Source organism: Gossypium hirsutum, chromosome D11 (genome assembly GCF_007990345.1).
Source record: "Gossypium hirsutum isolate 1008001.06 chromosome D11, Gossypium_hirsutum_v2.1, whole genome shotgun sequence".
Taxonomy (NCBI): Eukaryota; Viridiplantae; Streptophyta; class Magnoliopsida; order Malvales; family Malvaceae; genus Gossypium; species Gossypium hirsutum.
The window spans coordinates 16,812,779-16,837,324 of NC_053447.1; the positions used below are offsets into that span (position 1 = coordinate 16,812,779).

Genomic DNA, 24,546 nt, shown 5'->3' on the forward strand with positions numbered 1-24,546 from the left:
TGGGCATGTGGCTTGGCCGTGTGACCCCTACACCTATTTATTGCAAGTCATTATGTTCACACGACCTAGCACACAGGCGTGTGACTTGGTCGTGTGACCCAAGTCAGAGAGTTACACGGGTACAGACATGGGCTGGACACAACTGTGTGTCCTTATTTCAAATGTCACACGGCCTGAGACACGGGCGTGCCTTTTGGTTTTGTGAACCATACGGCCTAACCACACGGGTGTGTGACCCCTGCATCTTGGAAAAATTTTGAAATTTTACGAAAAATTCTCTGAGTACCTAGTTTAGTCCCGACTTGTTTCTAATGTATGTTTTGGGCTCGAGGGCTCTTATAAGGGACATTATAATTGATTTTTAATATGAATACTAAACGATATGAAATGTCTGTTACAGGTTCTGTAAATTTCGGTAATGCTCTGTAACCCTTTCCCGACGACATATACGGGTTAGGGGTGTTACATAGGTCCATTTAGCCAATGATGGCATATAATTGTTTTGTTGTGATTAGCCATTTCAATGGATTGAATTTGATGTATATATATTTGGCATTATCATGTTTAATGTGTGCTTGGTATGGTTGAATGATGGATAATTCATAAGCATATTGATGGTTGGATTGGATTGGTAAATTAGGTATAAATATGCTTATATGTGTATTTGGTTAATTTGGTAAGTATCGATTCTTGGATATATGTGATGATATGTTATTTTTAAGACTTAAGTTTGGCTTGTTTTAAGTAGTTTTATATGGCTTGATGATGTGCAAAAGTGTTGATGTAGGTTGAAGATAAATTGGGTGAGAAATGTGGCTAGAAAAATAGCCTATTTCGTCTACACGGGCAGAGACATGGGCGTGTGTCTCGGCTGTGTGTGACACACGGCCAGGTGACATGGTCGTGTGTCCCCTGTATCTTTTAATTAGTGCAAAATAGAATGCTCACACAGCTTAGCACACGGACGTGTGGCTTGGCCATGTGACCCAAGTTAGAGAACTTATAAATTTGGACACGGGCTAGGACAAGGCCGTGTGTCCCTATTTCGAATATCCACATGGCTTGAGACACGGGCGTGTGTCCCCTACACCTTAAAATTTTTTTAATGTTTTCTGAAAAATACTCTAAGTACCCGGTTTAGTCCTAACCTATTTCTAACATGTATATTGGGCCTCGAGGGCTCACATAAGGGACAATATGATGGATTTGGATTAGTTTCTAATATGAGTGCTAGATGATATGAAATGTCTGTTATTTGATCTATAAATTCTGGTAATGCTCCGTAACTCTGTTTCGGCGACGGATTCGAGTTAGGAGTGTTATAGTATGACATACTGCATATGAATGGGGTGGGTTATTTCAGGATGACGGAGGAGTTCTGCAGAGTTTTAAAGTCCACAATATTTTTATTAGTGCATTGCACTGAGAGTACTGAGGAGATTGGGTGATTTTTATCGCATTACTCGTGACTTGTCCACACCACTAGTAGTTTATCTGTATTACCGTTACTGGTGGCTTGTCCACAATACTGGCAGCTTGTTTGCATATATTGGAAGTTATCTGCATTACTGTACTGGTGGTTTATCCACATCGAGTTTCAACTCGCATAGTTTGGAGTTCGGTAGATGGGTTCTGGGGACACGTGGTCTGTAGCAGATGGTTGGGTAGGAACCTTTGCTTTGCAACATTTGCATCATACCATGCTCATACACTGATCCGTTAATTTCTATGCTTATTCTGGTCATTGAATTGATATTTCTACGTCTCACTGTATTTAATATTATGTCTATCTAATACAACTATTCGACTCACATTGAGCTTTCGTAAGCTCACTTCCCCGGTGTTGTACTTCTCAGGTAACCCTTGATAATAGGTCCAAACTCGACATTCGGAGCAAAACCTCAAACATCGACATCGAACTATTTTAGATAAATTATTCTTAATAAGTCTCTATTGGTTTTGGTTTGTAATTTTTAATTATTTCTAATTTGTGGCTTGGTAACTTTTCATTTGGGGATTTTTGCATTCATGAATTACTTAAAGCATGATATCTGACTTAAATAAAATTTGACATTATTCTCCAATTTATGCTACATTGCAAAGAAACCATTTTTGAAAAACAAATCGATAAGGCAACTATGTTTTCAAAATGACATGAATAATGGTTCTTCTGTTGCATTAGTTAACATGGAGTTTTTACAAAACAGAGCAACAAATAAACCGTTTTTCTAAAACAACACTGTCAACAATAAAATGAATATTAAGTAAAGATGACCTAATAAATGAATGTTTTTAAACTAACTTAAAGAACAACTGCGGTTTTCTCTAAAATGAGTTGATTTAAGGTCTCTATAAGTATCGCAATTTAACTTAATCATTTTGACGGTTAATGTAACTTTTTTAATCTGACCATAACGTCTAGACCAAGTTAAAAAAAATTACAATTTATAAATATCTAATAATAAATATTTTAATAATTAAAGTATGAATATTCATTTAAATATTATTTTGCTTTATTTATCACTCCAGCCAACGAAGTTCCCAACACATTCATAATAATAAATGTCAACGTCCACTCAGACATTTCAACCTATATTATATATAGCAATATATAAATTTGTTGATTGAATTAATGTTGTGAGTTAATTGAATATTAATTTAATAATGTAATGATTAAAATATTATTATTTTATAAAATAAATTATATTATTTTGAGAGTGTTATATTTTCTAAGCAAAAAATATAAAAACAATAAGATTTAAATTTAAAACACTGTATTTTGATGATTTGTACTTTACCATTTCAACTAAATTTTTATTTTATAAAATAAATTATATTATTTTGAGAGTGTTATAATTTTTAAACAAAAAATAAAAAATAATTAGATTTAAATTTAAAACACTGTATTTTGAAGATATGTACTTTACCCTTTCAACTAGATTCTTACTTATTTTTATACCATTTTCTATAAAATATATTTATTATATAACTTTTTCCAACCAATTAATGTGCCTAAGTTTGTTTTTCTTTTTGGGTAAATTACATTAGTAGTTATCCAATTATTAATAAGTTTTTTTTGTCATCCAAATATTAAAAGTTATAAAATAGTTATCCAACAATTCGATTTTTTTAGTTAGTTATTGGACGTTAATCTAACGATAATATGAGGTGTCAACTTTTAAAATTGGTATAATGAGAATTTTAAGCCTCAATATTTACATTGTTTTAATTTAATCTTAATTTTAGAAATTTAGTAGGTTGATTGAATGAGGGGTGAGGCTCTTTGCGTTCATCAGATATGGTAACAATAACGATGCCAGTAACAAAAGCAGCTCAGTTAAACTAATGTCGAACAATTCAAACATGAATCTTATGAAATCGATAAATAGTAAATCGGTAAAGATTGAGTCATCCTAGGCTTTAGTGTTTCAATTCAACAGTGAAAAATCAAAGTATCAAGAGAAAAGAATAAGAAAAAGTGAAAATTATGATTTTGAATTTTTGAAATTTTTTTATTTTAAAATTAAATATTAAATTAACACAATGTATTAATATTAGAGTCTTAAAGCTATTATGTCATTTTTAAAAGTTGATTATTTAACCGTCGATGACTAAAAATATTTCCATCGCGATGTAGTTTTTAAAACCGATTCCATTCAAATTGGAGTTCTTCAGATAGAGCAGAGAACTGAGTCTTTGACAAGATTTTTTTTTTTAAATCCCGTTTAGAGTTTGATTATATGGACTTACTCAAATCCCAACTAACAATGTCAGCTATTCCTAAGTTGAAGAACGTAGCAAATGTTCATTTTGCCCTTTTCTTCCACGAACTCTCCGTCCCTCTCATATACGTACATATAAGCATCATATCCACAACTCCATTTCTCTTCACCCTTTTCTAGCTTTATACATTATTCCAGGACTTTTCAGTTAGACATTGATCCATGTCACCCGCTATCGCCGCCAGCAACGGCTTGCCTGTCTCCCGAAACGAGGAAGGCCCCAGCCGCTTCCTCCTCCCCTCCGACTACGGTGACTTCCAAACTAACCGATTGAACCACACCCCTCCCCTCCCTTCTATCCTTAAAAACCCCTTCCAAGTCGTCGATGGCCACCCTACTACGGCTGCCGGAAACCCAAGTAGTCAACTAATCAGCTTCACATACATATATGTTCTCTTTAGGCTTTTTTGTTTTTTCCTTGATAGCTCGATTATATGCTTTATTACATTGTCTTTTCTACAAATTATGATCAGTTTTTAGTTCCCTTAAGAGGACTGTTTTAACATAAATGTGGCTTACATGTTAGTCTCTGGGTTTCCATTTTCTTAACGAAGTAGTTGCATGCATGGATGGATTTGCAGATGAGATAGCCAACTTGTTTCCGAATCTTTATGGGCAACCATCGGTTTCGTTGGTTCCAGGACAGTCAGAAGTGAAGGGTCAGAGTTTGAAGGTTGGAGTCGTTTTTTCTGGAGGACAAGCTCCTGGTGGACACAATGTCATAACCGGGATTTTCGGTAACTGCTTTGCTCTAATGTTACTACCAGGTCAATTTTAATGATTTCAGTCTCTGATCGTTGTAAATTTTTTGCCTTGAGATTACTTGCAAGAACGGGCAAGAGGAAGCACTCTTTATGGCTTTAAGGGCGGTCCTGCAGGCATCATGAGCTGCAAATATGTTAAACTCACTGCAGACTTAATCTATCCTTACAGAAACCAGGTGAGAACTTCTGGGTTGTATAACATATTTTTCATTAATATATATATATGCACTTCAGATGGTCAGAATGTACTGGTAAGGTCCATCAAGCTTTCATTCAGCACATTAACACATGAATATGTGCTTGTTTTATATGGTATATGTTTATTGCCTCTACTCTTATGATAGCCTGTATTTGACTCGAGTTTGATAAATTTATAGGGTGGGTTCCATATGATTTGCAGTAGTAGAGACAAGATTGAAACTCCAGAACAGGTTAGTTTCCACATTACTTTGGTTGGTTCTGCATTTAATCAATTTTTGTGCATTTATACGAATTAGCTAGCAGATAATTGTGTAGATTTTGTTATTAAGTCTAGTATAGCGAAATTCAGTTAGGCTATCCCCTCAAGTTTTCGATCTTATGTAACTGATTAGCATTGCCAATTCCTTTCAGCTTAAGCAAGCTGAAGAAACAGTGAAGAAGCTTGATTTGGATGGGCTTGTTATCATTGGTGGGGATGACTCGAATACAAATGCTTGCCTTCTTGCTGAGTACTTTAGGTACAACAATATCTGTGCAAAAAAATAGGCCAATTCCACAGCCATTTGCTCAATTATATAATGGCATCTTGTTCCTGTTTGATGTTGTATGGTTCATTTCATTAAAATGATGCAGGAGTAAAAATATGAAGACACAAGTTATTGGATGCCCAAAGACCATTGATGGTGATTTGAAATGCAAAGATGTGCCTATAAGCTTTGGATTCGACACTGCATGCAAGGTATTTGATATTTTACTTGGTGGAATCTTAGGGAACCCACCTAAGTCGTAGCTAAAGCAAGTCATCATAGGGAAATATCCTGATCTCTATGCGGATAATGCTGGTCTTATTTTCATTTGTATGATCGACACTTACTAGGAATATGCAGATATATTCTGAAATGATTGGAAACGTCATGGTAGATGCCCGTTCAACTGGAAAATACTACCACTGTAAGTGCTTTTGATAAGAAACATATCGAATTGGATGAGAAATGATCAGCATGATAAAAAAAAAATCTTCATTTTCATTTTTATGCTAGCCTTTCATCTGCTATCTTTCCATTTTTATCAGGTTTTCAGGTGTCTCTCTAGACCGATTATGGTCATGTTTTCATTATGAATTCCTAACATTGTCAGTGATTGGTTGCAAGGTTCCTAATTATCTGTTTTGTCAGTCATAAGGCTAATGGGACGTGCAGCTTCTCACATTACATTGGAGTGTGCTTTGCAGACTCACCCGAACATTGCTATTATAGGAGAAGAGGTATCTTAATCTGATGTTCTCCATTGTTTCAGTTTCAAAACTAAGAATAGTCTCTATGCAGTTACATAGAACACTTTTCTGCATCATACTAGTATTAACATTATAGAAACTGCTAGTATAATTTTACTATAGGTGGTTTCCATAGATTTTCATGACACGTCTCTCAATTCCAATCATTTCTTTCTAGAATGCTTGCTCCCTATTCATAGTTTTGACAAACGTTTTAACCATTGATGCAGGTTGCTGCCAAGAAGTTGACAATGAAGAATGTTACAAATTATATTGCAGATATAATCTGCAAACGCATGGAACTAGGATTTAATTATGGTGTAATAATTTTACCAGAAGGCCTTATTGATTTCATTCCGGAGGTAAAAACTTTTGAAACCAGTAGTTGTTCCTTATGTTTCATTGTTGCTATTTTCCCCACCGTTTCCACTAGCAGTGAGGTGAATGATCGTCCCCTTTGAGTCAATCCGAAATATCTTGAACCATGGACTTGAAATGGTGAGATGAGTTTACTTGCAGGTAAAACAACTTATTGCAGAGCTCAATGAAATTTTAGCCCATGATGTTGTTGATGAAGCTGGGATGTGGAAAAGGAAACTTAGAAGCCACTCTCATGACCTTTTTGAGTTTTTGCCTCAATCAATTCAGGAGCAGCTGCTACTTGAAAGAGATCCCCATGGGAATGTGCAGGTAGTTTTATTTTTTGTTGTTCTTTTAATATTTTTCTGCAGCATGTATAAGAGTCCGATTAACGGGCGACAGTTAAGGATGACATATGTTTAGGTTGCCAAGATAGAAACAGAAAAAATGCTCATTCAAATGGTGGAAGCTGAATTGGATCAAAGGAAGCAAAAAGGTGCATATAAGGGACAATTTCAAGGAAAACCCCATTTTTTCGGGTAACTGATGACATACTTTTCTATCTGGATAATCATGATCAAGCACTTGATGAACTTCTCCATAAATGACGAGCCTTTCTGTTCATGGTGTATTGTAAACATGATATTTGACTTTCACTTCGTAGCTACGAGGGTAGATGCGGATTTCCAACGAACTTCGATGCAAACTACTGTAATGCATTGGGTTATGCTACTGGAATCCTCCTTCATTCTGGGAAAACCGGACTGATTTCATCGGTTCGTGTGATTCTTGCCTTTTTATTTCTTTACATACTATAAATAATATTTTCTTGGAGAAGGATGAGATCCAACATCCTGTTTTCAAGTGACATTAAAGATATTAGCATCTTATGTTCAGGTGGGTAATTTGACTGCACCAGTAGATGAATGGACTGTCGGAGGAACAGCATTAACATCATTAATGGATGTTGAACGCCGACATGGTATATCACTGTAGTAATTTGTTCACATAACTAAAAAGGACAACTGATATTCCTAAGGGCACTTGATTTTGCTTGTAATAAGTGCAAACTTAGCTAATATATATGTACTTATATTTCTCATCATGCAAAAGCATCAATGAGATTTTCTTTTTTCTCACTCTGCCAGGGAAGTTCAAGCCTGTGATTAAGAAGGCATTGGTGGACCTTGAAGGTAAACAATTGAAATATGCATATCATTTCAGTTTATCAGTGTTAAATTTCCTTTGTCCCCGGGTAACAATGGATTTGACAACTTAATTTTTTGGGGCATAATAATGTTTTAGTTATGATCATTATAAGCTTCTATTAGATAGGTTTTAACATAAATATAATTTAAGGTTGATTTTATTTGAATATTGAAACTTCAGGTGCACCAATGTTGAAATTTGCATCCTTGCGAGATGATTGGGCGCTTAAGAATCGGTATTTAAGCTCAGGTAATTTCTAGCAATGTATAAAAATATCATGGTCTGTTTTTTTTTCTTTCTTTTTTACATTTTATAATTATTGCCATGCACACATCCCATCCCATCACAAATAGATAATTCTTGCTATTCGAATTTATCATATAAATTATAGAATGAACACTAATCAATGGACCAACAACAGAGGTTCAAAGTCAGCCTATTTAAGTCAAAATAATTATAAAACTGGTCACTTGTATCTCATATAAATTTATATAGTTTTATTTCACCAAAATAAGCATCTAACAATCAAGTGACATGGATTCAAACTTTGTAGTCCCTTTTTTCTTCTCTTAATATTAACATTTAATTACACTTAAACTAGTCTTTAGCCTTCATTTTATACCTAATTAACAATTCACCTACAACAAATAAAAGTTTATTTGGAACCCCGTGTGAGGCTTGATGATCAAGATGTTCACCGCCCCAAGTGTGGCTTAGGTTCGAGTCGGGCTAGATACATTGCTATTAGGGTTTTGCCCTCCTCTTGTAATTCTTCCAAAAAAAAAATTATAAGAGTAATGTTTATTTGAATGAAAAAAATATTAAAAATTAGTGAAAAAATTGAAATTCTTCAAGGACTTTGCAATTAATAAATATAAACTCTGACCTATTCATTTTGTTTTTAAAGGAAAGAAACATTTCACTTAATTTTGTTTGTTAGCAGGTGAACACTAACATTATTTGATGTTAATTTTATATGTTGATGCAGGACCCATTCAATTCGTTGGTCCTTATGCAAATGACATCAACTACACTCTAATGCTGGAGCTGGGGGCACAATTTCATTTTTAATCTTAATTTCCAATTGTGTTATAATAAAGTTGTAATTAGATGAAGTATATTTTCTTTTTTCTTTTTGGTAAATATGAAAAATTAGTGAAGGTTAACTACACTAAAATTTTGATATTCATGAATATATAATTAAGTTGTGACACAAATAAATTAATTGCTAGTTTTCATGTTCACATATAAATGGAAAATTTGAATCGGTGAAACTGGAATTAAAAAAAATGATGATCCTAAAAAGAATCCCATGAACCAACAAAATGATCTTTCTTGAAACCTTTGAAAGCACTCATTATGATTCTATATCCCAATAACAGTTTTTCATTCTATGCTATCCAAAAGGGCAGCATAGAAACATACAACAATCTGTTTACAAAGATAAATGGGTAGCTCTTCCTTCTCCATCCATGGAGCCATCGAAATGAAAGCTAAAAAAAACAATAGATGGTTGAACGCGGTTGCCTAAAATTTGATTTCTAGAAATAAGTCAACATAGTTTGATTTGTTTGTTTGTTGAGATTTTACTTGTTATAGAAAGGTGATTGTTATACATCTATAACACTATGTTGTTATAAGGAGATAATCATTATAAGCATTCCATAATAAGAGAGAGAGAGAGAGAGAATTATGTTTAAAAAGAAAGCTAAAAGTCAGGGGTATTATTATTGATTACATTCTTTCACATGATGAATTATAAAGTTTATAATAAATATAACAGGTTCAATCAATCAATGAATTATCAAATTAAATTAATTAATTTATCACTAATTACTAAATTCATAGTAGAATATTTAATTAAGGAATTTAATAGTTTATCGAATTGATATATTTAATTTCATTACTAATTCAGACCATATGCTATTATAGAGAACTAATACTTAATAGCTATAATTTTATTTAAAAATTTAGATGATATGTTGTTATAGAGAATTAATTTAATAAAGGATGTAATTTATAATTATAGATGTTGTTGTAGAAGAATTACTAAAGCAAATCATAGTTTGGAATTGAACCGAAACCACCATACTTGAATCACATCACCTTGCAAGCCACACTTTCGTACTAGTGATTGCCACCCACGGATCAAGACGTAGAGTGGGGAATTTTTCCCCTTTCCCTTCTGCTTCCGCAGCTCCCATCTCTTTAAAGCCATATTACTCGCATCCAAATCTGGCTCAAATCACTAATGCTTCTATACCCTCCTTCCCGCCTTCTTTCAGCACCTCCTCCTCTTCGTCCGTAAGAAACTCCGCTCGGACTTGATTCACGGGTATGGAGAGACGACCATGGTGCTCAGTCAAATCGATTTTTTACAATGATTTTTGTATGACCAATTGATCATCGCTTCTCCCAAGCCTTTGGTCATCTCTTTCAACCTTTCGGGCAAGCAAGGTTGAAAGGCCGAACTACTACTACTACCACTACCCTTGTTGTGTTGCTTTGTATTGTCAGGCTTATTTGCCCTACTAGTTTCATCTGGTGACTTAGAGCTACGTCATTTCTTCTTCCCCCATTCTAGTGTTCCCAATGTCGTCTCGGCCAAGCGATGTAAGTCAGACCAAACTTCCTCTTTTTCCTTGCCCTTTGAATAATTTGAATTCATCTTCTTCTATTTTGCTTCTTTTAAGAAATTTGAAGGTTTTCTTTTGATATGTTATATTATTAAATAGTGAAAGGAACCAAGTTCTATCATATGAGTGAGTTGTCATGAACGTAGGAATTCCTCTTCTTCTTTTTTTGAAGTTGGGAATTAAGTTTTCCTATGCCTATACTGTTTTGGAGATTAATTTTGAAGCTAATTAAGAAATTTGAAGCAGTATCATTTTATCCCAGTAAGACAATTTTATAAATATATTTTGTACATATATACTAGTATCATATTGTGGTCCAATAGATGATCTGGAAACCCCAAAATGAAAGGATTTTTCTCAAACACATATTTTTAAAAAATAAAAAAGCTTTTGAGTCTGAAATTTGAATAAAAAAATTAAAATTTGTGTGAACCGAATGGCGTGGCCAAAAGGACCAAAACCCTCCATTTCCTCTTCTCTTTTTCTTTCACAGAGACGAAGGATTTTATTTTATTTATTTGGTATCACTAGATATTGTATACTTATTTTATTCTCCCAATAGAACTGCGTTTATTTAATCAGGGACTGTTTTTAGGGGCTGTAACCCATTCCTTCCTTTCAGTAAGCTTTCACCTTTATTTTTATTTATGAAGAGAAACGCATTCTATTCTGAATCTTGTTTTTGTTTTCTTTAAATGCAATTCTTCAGTTCTCAGTGCTTGAATCCAAAATTATGTGTAAAAGAAATTTGTATACTATGCGGTCTTTCAAGTTGGAATCTTTCGTAACTGTGGATTAGGGCCAGGGCTACTTAGGGTTTTTCTTTCTGTAGATATGATGAAGCAGATATTCGGAAAGCTACCGCGAAAACCATCGAAATCATCCCAACATGAACCCAACGGTGATGCACTCAATGGTAATTCCTTTTTCGACTCTTCTCTTGGACCCAATTCTTTAAACAGCTCTAAACCTGGTTCCGCTTTTAAATTCTCAAATTCAGGTTCACATTTGAATGGTGGGACTGTTAGTTCTCATTCATCCAGTTCGGCCAACTCAAATCAAGGGAAGAAAACTGACCCTCTTGCAAGCCAAGCTGGTCTTATGTTGGTTTCAGGGATTTATGAGGCTTTGCCTGGTTTCCGGGATGTTCCCAGCACGGAAAAGCAGATTCTTTTCCTTAAGAAGTTGAATATGTGTTGTGTGGTTTTTGATTTTAGTGATCCAACTAAGAACCTTAGGGAGAAGGACATAAAGAAGCAGACTCTGTTGGAGCTTGTTAATTATATTTCCTCAGTTACATCCAAGTTCAATGAGTTGGCGGTGCAAGAGATGACTAGAATGGTTTCTGCTAATCTCTTTAGAACATTTCCATCTCCGAGTCACGATAACAAGCTTCTAGAAATCTATGATTTGGAAGATGAGGAACCGGCCATGGATCCTGCTTGGCCTCATCTTCAGATTGTGTATGAACTTTTACTTAGATTTGTGGTCTCACCAGAGACTGATGCCAAGCTTGCTAAGAGATACATGGATCATTCATTTGTGTTGAAATTGTTGGATTTGTTTGATTCAGATAACCATAGAGAGAGGGATTATCTGAAGACAATTCTACATCAAATTTATGGGAAGTTCATGGTGCATCGACCATTTATTAGGAAAGTCATCAACAATATCTTCTACAGGTTTATTTTTGAGACAGAGAAGCACAATGGTATAGCTGAGTTGCTTGAAATCTTGGGAAGTATAATAAATGGGTTTGCCTTGCCTTTGAAGGAAGAGCACAAGCTCTTCTTGGTACGAGCCCTGATTCCTCTTCACAAGCCCAAGTGTGCATCCACATACCATCAGCAGCTTTCTTATTGCATTACTCAGTTTGTTGAGAAAGACTACAAGCTGGCTGATACTGTCATCCGAGGCCTACTAAAGTATTGGCCTGTCATTAATAGTTCAAAGGAGGTAATGTTCGTGGGAGAGTTGGAAGAAGTTCTAGAAGCTACTCAGGCAGCAGAATTCCAACGCTGTGTGGTTCCTCTTTTCCGTCAGATTGGCCGCTGCCTCAATAGCTCTCATTTTCAGGTACTGTCTAGATTATCATTGTTACTCCTTCTATTGACTTTTTCTGTAAGCTTCTTGCCTTCTTTTGTTGACTACTGTATGCCTGTATCACATACTTCATCGCTACACATTCTTTTACAGTGATTGGAGTCTCTTACTGTTTTTTTATTCCCCATTGTTGCTGTTAGAGATTTTCCACGCCTTTCCATCCTGAATAATTCCTATTGGTCAATGTCCATCTTTAATATATATGTTTGTTAAACCCTAAGCCCCTGTACTATTTTAAGAATTTGGTCGGGGAAAAGAGTTAGAATTGTAGAACAAGCTACAAGAAATATTCGGCATAAATAGTAGAACTTAGGATATTTTGGTGAGATAAGGATGTATTGTTTTTTAGATTTTTCTAAGCTCATCTTATTTTCTTGATTAAGGGAAGGATTTATTGAATCTGGCAGTGATTGGGAAGCCACTCATACCTCACTAGGCTAGTTAACTGATGATTTTCCTTGAATAGTTTGTAAGCAACTGCTCTTTTGTTCCCCTTTATTTCTGCTCAATGCTTGCACCCACCCAGCAACATCTTCTTGGGGAAATATTATTTTGATGGCATTTATGGTTTGAAGCATGTTGGGGAGTGTGTTGTTGTATGGTGTGGACATTATCATAGTTTTACATTTGAGGCATAAGTTATCTATATTATTTTGGCTAGCATGCTTAATTTCTTGGGAGTGAGATGTACTTGATCCTTGAAGACAGCATTGTCGTGTGGTCTACAAGTATCATGTTCATGAAAAATGCTTATCTGCTGAGCTTCAACGTTACTATTTATCCTTGAGAAAAGAATTCAAATATATCTTTTCTACCAGTAGTTGATTATGTTTATAGTCAAGAGAATTGTAATGATTTTGCTGGGGAAGGAGATGGCAATTTAATCCTGGTAGTGAGTTGCATGTTCATCGTTCCAAAAGGTTGATCCTGTTCTAATAGCCCTAAATGAAATAAAAATACATTCAAGTGGCCTCTCATTTCACAGCAATCAAAAGCACTTTTGAACTGTCAAGAATAGGGCATTCGTAGTTGAGAATAATGTTGCTATGCTGGTGGATTTGAGTTCATAACCCTAGTTTCATTCTTGCAATACCTAGAAAAGGAGATGATTCAATTTGATCACTACAGGACAGGTTAACCCTACACTTTTTCGGTAATGGCCACACCTGTTGTTTTAAGTGGTCCATTTTATGTTGGCTTCAAAGGGAAAACAAAAGGAGAATAGTTATTCACTGTGGAAATTACATGATTTTAGTCATTAGTTGCCTGGTATCTAGTTTGAGGCAAGTAGAGCTTTGTACTCTCAACTTTTCTCTGTTGTAAGAGTATGATTTGGAAAATGCTCTTTTTGTTTATGGCAGGTAGCGGAACGGGCCTTGTTTTTGTGGAACAATGATCACATAAGAAATCTGATCATCCAGAACCGCTCAGTAATACTCCCTATAATCTTCCCTGCACTGGAGAGAAACACCAGTGGTCATTGGAACCAGGCAGTCCAGAGCTTTACACTAAATGTCAGGAAGATGTTCACGGATGTTGATCATATGCTTTTTGACGAGTGTTTATCCAGATTCCAAGAAGATGAATTGAAGGAAAAAGAGATGCAGGAAAGGCGGGAACTAACCTGGAAGCATTTGGAAGATGTGGTTTCATCTACTACCGCAGCAAGTAATGAGGCTGTACTGGTTTCTAGATTTGTCTCTTCCATTGCCATTGCCACTGCTACTGCCACCAGCCCAACCCCAATGGTGGGCAGTTGAGAGATACATTGAAAGCAACTGTTAAGGAATCAGATCATATCCACCATAGTGAAATGATCCATGGTGTAACCTGAATGGTGCACCATGGGAATCCTGCAATTTTTAACATCGAGTCTCTACTTACTGAATCATCTGTGGATATTAAGGTCGTTGCATTTACTTTAATTCTGAATCATTCTTTTCTTTATCTTCTATACCTTCCTCCTTATCCGTGGCCTAGGAACACGTGTATCATATCATAAGGGATTTAGTTTTTATGGACAGTTCGTTGTATTTACAATATACTGTACTATTCTTTGTAATGATGCAAGGATATATATATTGACACAAATGTATTATATAACATGTATAATAGCGAAAAAAATATAAATATACTTATCCAGTGTAGAAAGGAAAAGCACTTTCATTCACTGGTGCTTTTCGTTTTAACTATTGCAAGGTCCACGAGTAGATGCTTATCCCTCCAAGTTAAAAGGAGCGGCATGGATCTAGGTTTAGATTACATACTTTGAATAGTGCGTTTGACAGGGATGGAGGCATGTGGATTAATGGAGTCTCAACTTTGTGCTCTTGGAACTATCAGCTTTCCAGCTCAACTAATTCATCTTAAAACATCATATGATTAAACCATATGATGTATTCACGCCCAAGTTCCACTAGAAATGGGTTTCAATGCCCCCCAAGGTATAGCTCGTGTTTTAGCATGTTTATAATGAAAAGCCACCAAACAACCATCATTTTTTCATGTAGCAACACCGATTGCTACACCGATATTTCATGAGCTTCAGCAAATGAAACAAAAAATCATTTAGGATGCGATTTGCACATCAATAGAGGAAAATGTTTCCGGGCTTTTTATTTTATTCGATGCACCAGTAGATGCCAAATTATCGTTCACTTACAAAGTCAATTGCTGGTTTTTGCTCCTAAAGTTTTAGAAAGCTCCTTTATGATGGGTTTATCTTTAATAGCGTCCTCCCTTTCCAGGTGCCATTTCTTCGATGTGTTTTCGGCCTGAAAAATTAGAAGGTCCGAGTTTAGTGCAATCATAGTTGAGACTTGTAAAATACAGGAAGCAAAATAGTGTTGAATTTTTTATCAACATACCCAAGTTCTCAGAGGAACAAGCTGTTCTCTAATCATTTCAAATTTAGGCTGAACCAGGTCTTTTCCTTTTGTTCTGACATCATCACTCTGCCAAAAGCAGAAGATAACAAAAATAAAAAGGAAAAAAAAACATTTCTCTGTATCGGAGCATTTCCTAACTAAATACACATGGGAAAAGACTAGCATACTCAAATGGAACATGTCATGGAGAATATGGATACTCAAAAGCATGAAATAACATTGAATTACAGTTCCATCATTGTGTTAAATTAGCCCCTGATTTGGTTTGGAAGCAACTTATTTATGCTGAAATGTTACTTTGACAAGCATGTCATCAGACTAACACATAATGGCATCACACTGATGAGGGAAAATGCATTAGTGTTGAAGACGTGCCAATTAGCATGCAGATTTCAATAACGATTAAAGAGTAATCCAACCCTATTGCAGAATTTGTTAACATTGATAAGACCAAGTTCCTAAAAAACCATCAGGTGGAGAATGACAAATCTCTATAAATATGACAAGAACGGCAATAAAAAAGAAACTGGAAAAATGGTGATAAAACACTCTACAACCATAGATATCCAATGGTTTTGAGCCATATAAACAGAAATTGACGATGTATTTCATCGCACTTTTAAGCCAAAAAAACAGAGAGCTGAGAAAGTTATCAATAGTGTAATAAGTAATGCTCACACTGTGCAACTCCAACTTGGAGGCTGCAATCCCAAACATCAAGGCGGCTCCACCGAATACCATTGTAGTTGCAACTATAAAAGCCATTCCAACTATAACACAAAAACCAAGTATTATACGCCTTACCGAAGTTCTGTTGATACAAAAGGGAAATTAAAATTAATAATTAAAATGTTCCCGAATTCAAATTAGATGACATTAGAACTAATCAAGACTAAATTGCCGGAGTTCATATATATTAGATATGAAATGAAGCTAAACAAAAAGCATTAAAAGAGAAATTGAAATGAACAAACTTCGCTTCAGTCCTTCAGCAGCTGCTTTCAACTTCTCCGGATTGAGAGGCGTATATTTGTCCTTCCGCAATTCATTAGCCGTCGATGCCATGGTTGAATGTTCCGTTGTTGGGAACTCCCACCTGCAAATTCTCCACCGACATACAATAGAAAACCCAATAAACAAGAAAGGAAAAAGAAAACCCAAAATTCGATGGAGACGAATGGGGCAAAGCTGACCTTTTGGGGCCAAAAGTAACCTGGGGTAGAGAAACATAAGCCCTGAGAGGGTTCAAGGCATCAGGGGAAGAACTGGAGGCATTGGTTGGATGAGGATGGAGGGCCCACTTGGAGGACCTCGATAGAGACGAAGCATCGGAGGGTTGCCTGAAGATCTTAGAAGGCAAAGAATGCTTGAGGACCTCAGGAAGGACGTCAGCTTGAGTTTGTTGCCCAAGCGACGGTGGGTTTGATGGGAGGTTTTTGGGGGTTTTCTCGACCAAACGGTTGACGGCTTGTTTGGATTCCTGGAAAAAGAAGGCGCCTTCTTTTCCTGCTAGCCTTCCCGCGAGAAAACTCATGATGTTTCGATAGCAGAATTTAGAGAAATGGAGTCGGAAAATTATTTGGGTTTTGGATCTTCTTTTGGGGGTCAGAGGTTTTGGATTGATCACCAAGTATCGACATTTTTGGTAGCGTCAGCCTGTTTGAATTTAAAGGTCTTCCTTTCAAAATATTTGAACACTATCTTATAAATTTACATAATTCAACCTTCTAAAAACTATAATATTTGTACCGCAATTTTCGTTATATCAATTTAATATAAAGCTCGTATTTAAAATTTAATTTTACTCGTGAAACGTCTTAATTTAAATTAAAAAATATTTTATTTTTTAAAATTAATTAGCATTTAAGGCACAGAAATTTTATTAGTTATAAAAAATTTAATCTAATTTCTTAACTATGTAATTAAAATTATACAATTATTAAAACTATTGAAATCTGTATCCCTAATGTCCAAATTACCTTCCTTCCATTGAGCATGGACGTACACATATGCTCATTTCACTCTCTCTCTCTCTTCTTTTTTTCTTTTACATTTTATAAAAAGGTTAAAGTTCAGTTTTGACCCTTCCAATATCTATAATTTAACTTTTAACTTATTTTCCTCATTCGTTATTAGTTAAATAGTTTATATCATTAATTTCTTAATTAAAACATTACGTGGTTATATATAATTTAAATATCTCAAGAATTTTAGAGACTGCTATGTGACTTTCCATTTCCTTTTAAATTTGTGCCGCTCTTTTTGACATTATAAGATAATAGTCAAATTTCAACATTGTTAACTATTTCAATTAAAACACTTACACCAATTTTTCTTAAGGACAATCTTACAATAGGAAACAATATATTTCATCATGATGATTTTGAATGAGCATTTTTAAGGAAAAAAATCTTAATAAATATTTTCAACGATAGTTTTATTGTTACATAACTATTAAGTGAATGTTTATTTTTAATTTCAAAATGTCACGCCAATGTATTTAATAGAAATAACAGCTAGACCTAAAATTTTTAATTTTAAAAAGTAGAGGACTATATTCTTAAAAATAAAAATAAGGAACTAAATTTCAAATATATAAAATATATAGGGACTAAAATAAATTTTAACTTCAAAATTTTACAAATAAATAATCAAAATGTGGACTGAAATCTATATTAATTGTTGCAAATACATAAGATCGGGGGTAAAGCCATCGACTTGAGTTTAGTTCATTTTCCTGCTCTACTCAGGATTTTTAATGAGTAGTTTGGTTATTTCCTTAAAAAAATGTTTTCTTTAAATAATAGGGTTACAAAAAAAATATTTAAATAAAAAATAAAGAATCATGAACTAACAGATAAATAAGTTATTACAAGCTTCTTTTATACAAAATTTAAATTATTCAGAAATCTGAATTAGAAAATAATACATACATAAAAAATATTTTTTGATATAATTAGAAAATGCTTTATATTTAGTTTACGATCATAAAAAATAAAATTTTCCGAAATTTTTAATGACTTTTGGAGATTTATTGTTTCCTGTTCAAACCTTTGTAATAATTAACTAAAATGAATCGTAAGTCATTATTGTTTCAACCTTAGTAATAATGAGCTAAAATGAATTCAAATATATATTACATCGATTTCAAGCGCACACGCATAAGGGGCGGGTGCGATGTGGGTTCTCCTGCATTTGCACTTTGACACTGTGGACCATACCCACCTTCCTCGTCTACACTTTCTTTCTTTTCTTTTTTTTTTATGGGGTGAAATTTCCAAAGAATAAGCTAGCCTCAGGGCAAGCTGTTAAAAGAGGGTGGGATGTGAGTGCATGGCCCAATGGTTCGCAAGATATTCCACTTTAATTTGCACAGATGATATCCAACCTTAATTGCATGGTTGGTGTATGAAATAATGGGCAATTGAGCTGCCATTAAAACCAGGTGAGTGGAGGCTAGCTAAACCAGTCCATTTGTAGATCATTCATCATAACTTTCAGAGCACCGCAGAAACAAATTACAAGTAGTGGGTCATTTTAAAATGGTCGTTTATGATGATTTTTTTCTTTCTTTTTTTACAATCAGAATTGCATTCAGTGCCAAGCAAAGATGATGATGAATTGGTGATGGTTCACTGAACTGCAATATATTGCTCCCTTTTGGTGCTGTTTAATTTCCTACCTCCCCCCCCCATGAAACCACAAATTTGGTTTCATACAAGTGAACCATCCTAAAATAAAGTAAGGTTCTTACCAAAGATATGCTGAGCTGAGAAAAAGAAATATGTAATTTATATAAAAACCTCTTTAATTCAAAGCTTACAAACTATGGTTATTTCTGCCTCGCATACAAAGCCTATATGGAGGCAAATAAATATGAAATAATTCCTTTAAATTAATCTAAAAACGTGCAGGAGTTGATCCCAAAAAAGTTCATCTCTATACTTGTCACAATATCTCTACTCTATACACAACTAACTAGGTCTATAATCTATGATATTGTCTAAGAAATCATCCAAAAAAAAAAACAATATGCTTATACGCTACACAAGAGAGAAAAGAAAGATGCTGCAATTGCAAAAAAAGCAATATATTATATATATCTGAAGTTTGAGTTCTTTTGTAGCTAGTTTCTTGAGCTATCATCGCTTGTTGTGCAAGGGGTTGGAGCCTGTTGGGACTCTTCGCTTCTCCTCGAATTGCCTGGCTTGGCCTGTAAAAGGTGGACCAGTTGACCCTGGATGAAACACCTGTTGCCCAGGTTGTCTGGTTCCTTTGACTGAAGAGTCTGAGGATACAAGGATGTTCCTTCGGATCGCTTGAATCCTGGGAGTTAAGAGGAGGAGAATAAGAACAAGGGAGCAAAGCTGAAAACGATCCATCGTTTTGTTTGAGAGAGATGGAGAGATATCGGAAAGGCAGTCATAGGCTAAGCCAGCTTCTTATTTTATATATGGGGGAGGCGTTGGTCCATTTCTGAAGTATAGATACGTGTATTCAGATTCTTAAAGTTGTAGCTTCGGTTTTGACCCATTTGCCATAGCCTTTCGCACCGTTGGATCTATAGAAAATTGTGAAAGTAGACCCACTATTATTCACATTTATTATTCAATCAGATAATAACAAAAACAATTTATATAATATAAAATAATTATAATCATGTGATCACTGACCTTATAATGACGGTTGGGGTAAAGTCAACATTTAATAGGGACAATGACACCAGAAATACACGCAAAGTATGTAATATGTGAAAACTTGGAAGGGAAGGGAAGCGCTCGCCGTGACATTTAAAAATATTATTCGGAAAGACCCAAATGCCTATGCATTTTCCATACCCAATTTGGAAGACTTTATCAATGGCCCTTGCATGGAGAGGGGCATTTTCGTCATAATAGAGTCAACATTGATACACCGACGGAAGTCCATTATATTGGAAAACCATAGACTTATTAATCAAATTTAGATAAAAAACCTGTATAGACACCTATGAGAAAGGTCGGCTACAGATATTGGAAATTTCAGTCTTTCTCTAATTCAACTAAGCCACGTGGAAATATACAATTATTTATGATTAAAACAAGCATAAGAAACTTCGTTTCTTAATATAATAAAAAGCACAATGAATGGCATTCCTTTGATGTTCAAAATTCAAATACAATTTTAGAATTTAGATTTTATTATTATTTTGGAATTTGAATTTATTATTTATATTTAAATTTTATTTTTTAAAATTATAAAACAATAGTTAAATTTTAATTTTGGTCAACTTTAATTAAAAATTTAATCTTTATATCAATAGAGCCGGTTCAGCACTGGTTCCAGTCATATTAACTGGTGCATATTGCTCCAGTAATAAACCGGTGCAATTAACTCTCTTTTTTGTACCGGCCACACTAATTCATTCCATATAATTCTAGTCACACCAGAGGGTACATGAATAATATTTAAAAATAATAATTTTTTTTTAACTTTTTACTATTATAGTTATAAATAATAAAAACTTTTACCGAAATATTGTGGACTGTTGTTGAATGAATATATTATATTATTTAATATTATTCATTTTATTTTTGTAAATGTTTTTATTTACATATATTAAATATTTTTCAAAAATATTTGATATCTTGATTTATGCTTTATTGTTTGACATAATTTGGTACCTCAACTTTTATAATATCATTAATTAATCTAATTATTTTATTCTCATTAAATGTTAATGTGACGTTTTAGGAATTGTTAACACCATTAAAATTTTCTATTAAATTCAGGTCCATCACAATGTTATTTTTTGTTACATGACTACCAAGTGAATTTAAAAAAAAAATCTAATGTCACACTAACGAATTTAATAGAATAATTTTAATTTTAAAAATTAACAAGACTAATTCCTAAAAATAAAAGTATGGGGATTAAATTCTAAATCTACAAAAAGTATAGAGACTTGAAGTATACCTATTTTTAATTTGGTCAATTTTAATCCCATAACTTTCAAAATTTTGAAATTTCAATCATGTTCCAAATTGTAGCAATTAAATTTGGTATGTCTAATTTGCTATTAGTCTCATTTTGTGCATAAGTTGTAGATTTAGTACTTATTCTTCAATTTGGTAATTTTAAATCCATATACTTTTTGAATTTTAAAATTTCAGTCCTACCTCAAAAGGTAAGAATTAAACCATTAATTAAAATAATGACTTTTTTAATATTATGTGAAAATAAAAAGTTGATATAGTATTGCAAGTGAGATAATATGTTTGTCTCATAAAAATTTTAGAAATAACATTATTTAACCACTATCGTTTGACCAAAATTGAAGTTCAAATTACAAAGTCAAAATGATGAAATTAAAATACAAGAAGAAAATCTACAAGATACAAGAATTAATAACATAAATTTACCTAAACTTGATGCATGAATTATAAAAGTTATGATTGGAAAAGATGGCCAAACCCATAAAAAAACCCTTATTTTTGAACAAAAGCCAAACTATATATACTTTATATTTGGAGTTAAAAAGTGGGGGTTCCTTTTTATAATTTTATTTATTGCAAAGTTAAGGAAATTTATTCATGTACTAAATGATGCAATGTTGAATATTGTAACAAAATTCTTCTGAAAATGTAGGGGGAAAAGGGGTTAGGGTTGGACCCTTTTGGTGCACGGGTAGCAAAAGTTTCTCTTTTTTGCTTTATATATTTCATGACTATGATGTATGATATTCATGCATTATTTTATATATACCACTCCCTATCCCATTCACATTCCCATTTTCAACAATGAATTCAACTTGCCAAACTGTTTCACAAGAGAACCTTATGGAATTAGTCAACTATGATGATCAAAATATGAGGCTATTTCCATCTAACTCATCAAATGACATTTAAAAAATAATAGCATATTAGAAATTATATAATCTTATATTAATATTTATATAATTTTAATTAATATTTGAATAAAAATTGTTATGCCCCTCTGCATTAAGACACGTGACAAGCTAAACAGGCACTTGAGCAGTAAGCTTGCCACCTACAAGTCGGGAGGGCCTGCATACTCACCCTTCCGTGGTGAACCACCCGGGCAACAGGTGGCTTACTCTTCATTAGGAACATAAAGTTGTTGTTCATCAAATATCATGTGGGCTCAATTGCTTTATCCCATCAAGTTAAAATGAATGACAAGATCTATCCTATCACTGGCATCCTTGTCTCATCGAAGACATCCCTCCTATGCACTCAATAATGATGGCTAGATGGCAAGTCCAACATGTTAACACCATATTACATCGAATCCCTGCCTATAAATACCTTAAGGAATGATGAAGAATAGATCAACCCTTCAAAAATACTAAGCCTATACCCTGTCAACACTCTTTTAGCCCTCAACATTTATGTTCTTTTCTCCACCACTATCCATGACCTCTAGCTCTCCACCCTGACTGCGTAAATCGACCTCCATAACAACCACCCTTCTCGCTTTCATACTTCTCCCTTGTTGTACACTATATAAAAAAATTATTTTTAGAATTATTTAATTTGAATTAGGGTTTGGCCAGCTTAAAGTTTAACACATTTTCTATAAAAAAAATTTTTAGTTATTGATAATTTAACAAATAAGCCACTAGGTATGGTATTATGCATGTAAAATATGAATTGATCTAATATACTTATTTCGTGTTTATCCGGAATATTGTCTATTTATATGATTCAATGGTTAATGAATAAAATTAATTTATAATAAATGAAAAAATATATAGAAATGCATCAGAAGGAAATATTACGACAACAAGTAAACTTAAATTGATTTTAAATCTATATAAATAAAACTCTTAAACATAATTAACTGTGTTAAATAAAGAGAGGGAAAAAAGGTTGAATTTTATGGTTTTCTAAAAGATGCAAATAGTAAAGGTTATGATAAAAGCTCCAATTAATGTAAAATTTGTATTTTTTATTATTATTAATCATTACATTGAACGTGAGATTGGGAAACCTAAAGAGTAGAAGAATGAAGAAGAGTAATAAAAGTGAAGGGGTGCCACTTTGGAAGCTTGTACGGCAAAAACTTTGAGCTAATTAGCTTTTGTAATCATCTGACCAAATTAAACCATTCATACAACATTTGAACAAGTTTTGAGTGCGGCCTTCATCACTATAAATATTTGTTGGATGAATTCATAATAGTCACTCCTCTTCATTAAATAATTACTTGCAATTTAAATATATAAGTCGATTGAGTCTTAACTCGATTGTCAATGTAAGAAGATATTGGTTCGAGTATATAAGTAAAATAAATATGATCAAAAATTATGATGAAATTATAAGTAAAACAGGAATATAATTTTTTAAATTAGTGACGTGACAAAAAGAAGTGAATAATAAATAGTGAATTGATATTTCAACGCATTCCCTTATTTAAAAATAAAAATAATTCTTGATTAGTAAGAAAAAATGTTGTAGAATGGTAAGACTTTTCAGACATCATCTTTTATAATATATACTTTTTTCACGAACCAATTCATTTTGTCGTTCACTTGGTTGATCGTATAGGTTTGGTGTTGTTGTAGCTGTCTTGTCGACTATTTTATTCAAAATTCCAAGTCCAAAAATGGCTTCAAATGTTATCTTTGAAATGTATCAAGTAATCTTCCTTTTTTCGCCTAAAATATATCTAATTATCTTACTTAACATCAAACCAATCCTTGAATTTCTTCGCCCTTTCTTTTATATTATTATAACTTTATGTTTGCCTTCAATATTGATTGAATCAATAAAGTTATCTCTTAATTTATTTAAATCAGTCATTAAAAATTTTATAAAAAATAAAAATAGTTCAATCATTTGATTTTTTTTTAGTTCAACTATTTTATACCAATTCTTCGAATTCGGTTCTTAATTCAGTTGGATGATTCGATCTGATTTAAACAACTATGGCCATCAAAATTGTTATTATTAGAGATTAAATAACATTTAATTTCTAAATTTGATTCCATTGAACTTAGATTTCTTTGTATTTTTTTAATTTTATATAAATTCTTTTAAAAATTTCAAGTTATGATGTGACATAATTTTAGAGTACCACATTATTACACTTTAAGGATGAAATTAAGAAAAATTCAAAACTAAATAGGGTCTACTGATCCCTAATTATGATTGTTGATTTCATTTGCATATATAATATTGATTATGATTTAATTTTCTTTTTGCCTTGAATGATAATAGTAATCATCCTTGACCGAAAATCTTTTGATATAATTACCTATCGAATTATTGTCCGACAGATTGAAAATATTGATAACAACATCGAAAAAGATAAAGTTAACTTAATTAA

At 33.4% G+C, this 24,546-nt stretch overlaps 3 protein-coding genes across 12 annotated transcripts; 2 read left to right on the top strand and 1 right to left on the bottom strand.

The window, feature by feature from the left end:
* The first annotated feature begins 3,692 nt into the window (after positions 1–3,692).
* On the top strand, positions 3,693–8,806 carry LOC107912636 (pyrophosphate--fructose 6-phosphate 1-phosphotransferase subunit beta). The gene is made up of 16 exons (XM_016840908.2): positions 3,693–4,140; positions 4,364–4,519; positions 4,601–4,722; positions 4,924–4,977; positions 5,159–5,265; positions 5,381–5,486; positions 5,635–5,698; positions 5,923–6,011; positions 6,251–6,382; positions 6,540–6,710; positions 6,804–6,919; positions 7,045–7,156; positions 7,278–7,362; positions 7,529–7,573; positions 7,770–7,838; positions 8,578–8,806. The coding sequence occupies exons 1-16, from the start codon at positions 3,945–3,947 to the stop codon at positions 8,658–8,660; spliced, it is 1,707 nt and encodes a 568-aa protein (XP_016696397.1). The 5' UTR covers positions 3,693–3,944; the 3' UTR covers positions 8,661–8,806.
* Positions 8,807–10,605: 1,799 nt separating this feature from the next.
* On the top strand, positions 10,606–14,517 carry LOC107912637 (serine/threonine protein phosphatase 2A 59 kDa regulatory subunit B' gamma isoform). 5 transcript variants are annotated; one of them, XM_016840910.2, is made up of 4 exons: positions 10,619–10,846; positions 11,058–11,141; positions 11,226–12,301; positions 13,690–14,517. In XM_016840910.2, exons 2-4 carry the CDS (start codon positions 11,060–11,062, stop codon positions 14,086–14,088), a joined length of 1,557 nt encoding a protein of 518 aa, XP_016696399.2. In that variant the 5' UTR covers positions 10,619–10,846; positions 11,058–11,059; the 3' UTR covers positions 14,089–14,517. The 5 variants fall into 5 exon arrangements, with proteins under 5 accessions (XP_040962231.1, XP_040962232.1, XP_040962230.1 ...); XM_041106297.1 differs by having other exon boundaries at positions 10,606–10,846; positions 10,935–12,301; XM_041106298.1 differs by having other exon boundaries at positions 10,606–10,846; positions 11,058–12,301.
* On the bottom strand, positions 13,217–16,910 carry LOC107912638 (uncharacterized). 6 transcript variants are annotated; one of them, XR_001688233.2, is made up of 8 exons: positions 16,410–16,890; positions 16,191–16,312; positions 15,895–15,986; positions 15,196–15,282; positions 14,991–15,102; positions 14,213–14,304; positions 13,953–14,106; positions 13,217–13,785 (listed from the first exon to the last, which is right to left on the bottom strand). XR_001688233.2 is itself a non-coding variant. In XM_016840912.2 (5 exons), exons 1-5 carry the CDS (start codon positions 16,748–16,750, stop codon positions 14,995–14,997), a joined length of 750 nt encoding a protein of 249 aa, XP_016696401.1. In that variant the 5' UTR covers positions 16,751–16,910; the 3' UTR covers positions 14,922–14,994. The 6 variants fall into 6 exon arrangements, 1 of the variants encoding a protein (XP_016696401.1); XR_005921168.1 differs by adding an exon at positions 14,596–14,870 and having other exon boundaries at positions 13,953–14,304; XR_001688231.2 differs by lacking the exon at positions 14,213–14,304 and having other exon boundaries at positions 13,953–14,181.
* Between the last annotated feature and the right edge of the window lie 7,636 nt (positions 16,911–24,546).